Below are 5,207 nucleotides of genomic sequence, written 5' to 3' on the forward strand. Positions count from 1 at the left end.
AATCTTGTCTTGGCTCATCTGACTGGCGCCTCCTTTAATAATGATGTTTTAACATTTAAACATGAATCTTATCAGTTTACTGAAAAAGAAAAATCTATTATCGCTTATCTTAGTGGTTATGTTTTTGGTACCTTTTATCGTAGAATTAGATTTAGTTCTAACATGTCCAGTTTGTATCATAAACAGTGTTTATCATTTTTGCTTGCTGGTAAATGTACAGGAGAAACAATTTCTTTGCCAGAGCATAAACATGTTAATTTGCATGATAGGGGTGGTTTATGGAAAGTAAGTAAAGAGGTTATTTGTATCTTTACTACTGCAGAGTACCATTTTATTTCTATGGCAAAAAAGTCATCTCATACTATCAATTGCAAAGAAATAGTTGATACGTTAATTAAAGACTCTTTTGTGCTTGTTAACTTTTCAAAAATTATACATAGTTCAACTGATAAAGTTCAAAAAGAAATAGCACTTAATTTATTAGAAGATCTTCTAACTCTGTATATACGTGTTCGTACATTTTCCTATGTGAAAGATAAGTTGCAAGCTTTCAAGATTTCTAAAAGTCAAACAAAATCAAATGCATTAAGAAAAGCAATTAAAAAAAAAGTCTCAACTTTGGAACAAGGACATTAAAGACTTGGCATGACTTGGACTTATGAAAACGGCTATTTTCATAGCCACATATCTTTTAAAAATATTAATAGCATATTACTAACTACTCCTGAAGTAGTAAAATGAATACTTAATGACTTACTTTTATTATGTATAAGTTTATGATATATTTCATATTGATATTGTATAAATCAACTTTGATATATACAATATCAATAACAAAATTAATATAATTGTTTTTTCAATTTTAAATTAACAATAACACATCTAATACTTTATAGTGTTACCATTTTTTTAAATTGTAAGATAAATTTTGATATAGACAGATCTTTAAAATTGATTATTTTTGACCAATACATTTATACCAAAAAATATTTTAAAAATAGTGTACTACATTTTTAAAAAAGAAAATAAGTCGAAATCTATATATGTTAAATTTTAAGTGAAAAATATTAATAATTGAACTCATCAAAAAATATTATCTTATGTTTAATACAGTTTTTACTTGGTTTAAATTTTTTTTTAACACGATTTAATACTATCACTCGTATTATCTGTATAGCTAATTACATTTCCAGTTACAGGAAGAAATACTTTCTGATTTCTTATCATGTTATCATTGTAACCAAAGTCATTAACAGATGGATTATCTTTTCGTGATCCAAGTGATCGTTGGCGTCCAAAATAATTTTCAATTGGATCCTGACAAAAGCGTTCAGTTAAAACATATTTTACATTTTGCTGCAGTAAAAACTGAACAGATTCTATAATTGAATGAACTGTAATCTTCAAACCTTCATATGTTTGATGGGCAATGAACATCTTTGATTTTGAAATTTTTGAAATATCTCCAGGATGCTCTTCAATAGATTTTAACCAATCTTTAAAGTATTGCAAAAAAACACTTTGTAACCAAAAAAACCTATCATCATTTAATGATGAGAATGGAGCTAGATTTGGTTTTAGATCAAATTTATGACCATTTAAACTTCTTATATTCATTATATCAAAGAAGCTATCCATTAAGGCACAAAACTTAGCAGTGCCTTCAGCTTCAGGTGGTCCGTAATGTAATAAAACTTTTGATACAGTAGAACTTAGCACTTGAGCAGCAAGTTTAACATTCATTATTGAATATGGCGTCAATTTTATATGTTCAAAAGTGAGTTTAGGCAAAATATGTAAGCCACATTCTCTGTCCTCATAAAATATATCAGCAATATGATTCCACAATATGAACATACCACCATTCCACATATATCTTGTTCCTTCTGCATTTTTTGAGTTAGATAAACAGTTACGAACTGTCTTAATTAAATGTGGTGGGTCAGATATAAAATAAATAAATCGTTTTTCTGAACTAAAATAGTTAAGGGTTCTATATGTGACATCAACATGCGGATTCATATCATCATTACGTGTCATGGTAAAATGCATTTTAAACAACTTGCGATTTGCAGAAGCTCCATCACAAGTTACAGCAATAACTTTTAAGGAATTTAATTCACAAATTCCAATTGCTTTCCAAAGCAATGGAAAAATTTGACAAGCGGTGGCTCCAGTTGTTGCAAAGTTAGCTAAACTAAATTTAAAAGGATTGACAATACTACGAACAAGAAATACTAAAACATGGGTAGCAAAATCATCTACTTTTGGCAAAGTTGCTATGTTAACATCAGCATCACCAAGATCAACATAACCCACAATCTCCCCAGTGTGCTTGTCCCAAACTAAGTTTTCCTGAATTTTCATTTCATCCATTAGAATGACAATAAATTTTTCTTGCTCCGAAAAATCTTTGGTTTTTTCTTTTAATTCATCAATTATTTCCTTATTGAATCCACGTTTAGGTTTAATGTAATTTTTATAATCACGTAAGCGACGACGACTTGGAAGGACAAGAAAACCTGTTCCTGATTTCTCATTGTAACGTATATCATCATACATTGCAGCAGACTTTGATGCCAGTGAAAGACAGTATCGAATTATTATAGGATGATATCTTACATTAGTTGGAGATAACCTCAAATATTTTTGCTGCTCCTCCCAAAATAGCTTCATAAAAGGTGAGATTTTGTTTTGATCTGCATTTGACATAATTGATATTAAATCATCACTTAAACTTGAACTGATAGTCAGGGCAGATTTTGAAATTGAATTTTGTAAATCAATGATTTTTTCTTTCAACTCCTTATTTTCAATTCTATAGTTTTGAATTGTTAACTTTAGGCGATCTGGAGAAGTCAATGATATTGGTGCATTAAGTTTAGCAGGCTTTTTCGCTACACTGTGCTTTCTTTTTGATGATTTGGAAGACTTAGAAATTAAAGTTTTTTCATTTATAATACAGTTATCACAACATTTCAGTTTGCTCAAAACTGAACATGTACTTGATCTGAAATACTCAGTTTGATAAGTACCATGAAAGTTAAATTCTGTTTGATTATATATTTTAGGGACACAATGTTTGATGGCAGACTTTTTTGCTTCATCGAGTGAGACTCCTAGACAAATACTATAACTTGAAATAACTTTGATCAAGTTTGACAAAGTGATATTTTTCATTGAACTGTCATAACTTTTATAAACTTCATGGGTTGATGGTAAACGCCAGGCATAAATGCGAAGTATAAATGTTAAAGAAGCATCAATAAATATGTCTGTTTTTGTAACTGCATGAATTTCATCTTTTTCAAAAATATGAACGTGAGAAATATTATTATTTATATTCCAACCAGAAGGAAGATTAAGATGTACTATACGCTTAGTAAATTCTTCCATTGATTTGTAACATTCCTGGATTGAGTTTGGTTGAGTATTTAAATTGGATTTCTTATCAACTATGATTTCTGCAGATTTACGAGAAGTTGTGCTTAAAATAAAATTATCAATTCAAGTAGTTTATTTGCAATTATACAACAGTATAAACAAAAAACTATTTTCATATATATATATATATATATATATATATATATATATATATATATATATATATATATATATATATATATATATATATATATATATATATATATATATATTCTTTATTATTTTTCAAAATAATTTTATTTTACCTTGAAATAGAAAAACTTTTTTGTGGTTAATTTATTTTTGGTATTGATCCAGGAATAAGTGTAGTTTTTAAATCATCTAAAATTATAAAAATGTACCTGAATTTTCTTGTTTCCAGTATAGATACCAACACAATGTTAATACTGATATAATATTTGTCAACTAATCCAGCTAAGTAAACTTTATATAAAATATAAAGTTTATTAGGCTCTATTAGCTAACATTTCAAATAAATATATTTTGAAGATAACGTATTATATCTGAAGTCATCCATCTAATTATACAGTCAATGAAATGCTTCCATATATTATAATTATATGGCATATACAAACCAATTTCTTGAAGCAGCAGATATATTGAATATATAAAATACTCCAATTTACTCACGACGAAGAAGTTGATCCTTTGTGTAATGACGTTCACAAATATAAAGATTTCTTTTTTCGATTTGAGCTTTTAATCCTTTGTCAATCACTCTGTCATGTGTAATTACACTTATTAACTTCTGTCTCCAGTTTGCACTATATTCGTCATCTTTTGTTGGAATACGAAATATAGACAATCCAACATGATTTCTTGATACTGAACAACCAAATATAGCGCAATTGGCTCCTGGCATTTTCAATATTTATCACAGAGTAAATGAAATTAAGTAGCAGCTAAGTACTATGTTTACAATTTGATGCACTCTAAAGTAGTCTGAGCACTAGTATTGAAAGGAACTTAAGTGTTATGAGAAAACGGCCCGCGTTTCCAGACTATTTAAATACTATGACTATGTATATATATATCATGGCCTACTTTATACACGGCCGGATGTGTTGCAAAATAGGCCGAAAATTAGAAGGCCAGTTTTTCATGGTTTTTTTTGGCAAGAACGTCGTGTTGATCAAGTTTCCAAATTAGTTGTGAGAAATATGGTAAATAAACGCGCTGTGGTTAATTGTCGAACTGGCTATAAATTTAAAAAAAGTGAACTTAGTTCTCTTTATCCAAGTAAAGCTGTTTTTAGTTTTCCCAAAGATACTAATTTAGAAGAAAAATGGATTAAATTTGTAAACAGAAAAGATTGGAAACAAAGCAAACATTCAGTTATTTGCATCGATCATTTTGAAGAAAAATATTTAAAATATGGAAAACGAGTTACTTTAAAACACGAGTTAAAACCTGTTCCATCTATTTATTCTGAAGAAACTTGTATTTTATCTTCTGTAATGCCTAAAGTTTCTAACTTTCGTAAACCACCAACTAAACGAGATTCTACTATCCCAGATGAAATTCATTCATTTCAAGAAATGGATAAAATAAAAAACATTGATATGCTTCATGAATCTAACTCTCCAAATGGATTTAGTTTTCAAAGATATGAAAGTTTTGTTTTATATTATCGTTTGTTTTTTGTAGACTCCACTCCTTTTATTGAATCAATAAGTGTTGATAACAATTTGCATGTAAAACTGCATTATAAAAGTTGTCCACTTCCACTTCCTCATTGGTTTAGAACTATCAACAATTGTAAA

The 5,207-nt window shown here is 28.4% G+C and overlaps 1 protein-coding gene across 1 annotated transcript; it reads right to left on the minus strand.

Moving 5' to 3' along the window:
* Positions 1–926: 926 nt before the first annotated feature.
* On the minus strand, positions 927–4,428 carry LOC149884029 (uncharacterized). Its single transcript, XM_090098673.1, has 3 exons — positions 4,075–4,428; positions 3,725–3,765; positions 927–3,507 (listed from the first exon to the last, which is right to left on the minus strand). Exons 1-3 carry the CDS (start codon positions 4,304–4,306, stop codon positions 1,138–1,140), a joined length of 2,643 nt encoding a protein of 880 aa, XP_089954799.1. The 5' UTR covers positions 4,307–4,428; the 3' UTR covers positions 927–1,137.
* Between the last annotated feature and the right edge of the window lie 779 nt (positions 4,429–5,207).

Source organism: Hydra viridissima, unplaced genomic scaffold (genome assembly GCF_058129835.1).
Source record: "Hydra viridissima isolate aposymbiotic clone 2 unplaced genomic scaffold, HvirCarnegie_v1 scaffold_9, whole genome shotgun sequence".
Lineage (NCBI taxonomy): Eukaryota > Metazoa > Cnidaria > Hydrozoa > Anthoathecata > Hydridae > Hydra > Hydra viridissima.

Excerpts from the sequence above, each read along its gene's own strand:
- LOC149884029 (XM_090098673.1), bottom strand. The coding sequence starts at position 4,306 with ATGCCAGGAGCCAATTGCGCTATATTTGGTTGTTCAGTATCAAGAAAT. Across the intron at positions 3,766-4,074 it reads AAAGGATCAACTTCTTCGTC|ATGATTTAAAAACTACACTT; the intron begins GTGAGTAAATTG and ends TTATAATTTTAG. Across the intron at positions 3,508-3,724 it reads TTCCTGGATCAATACCAAAA|ATTGATAATTTTATTTTAAG; the intron begins ATAAATTAACCA and ends TAAACTACTTGA.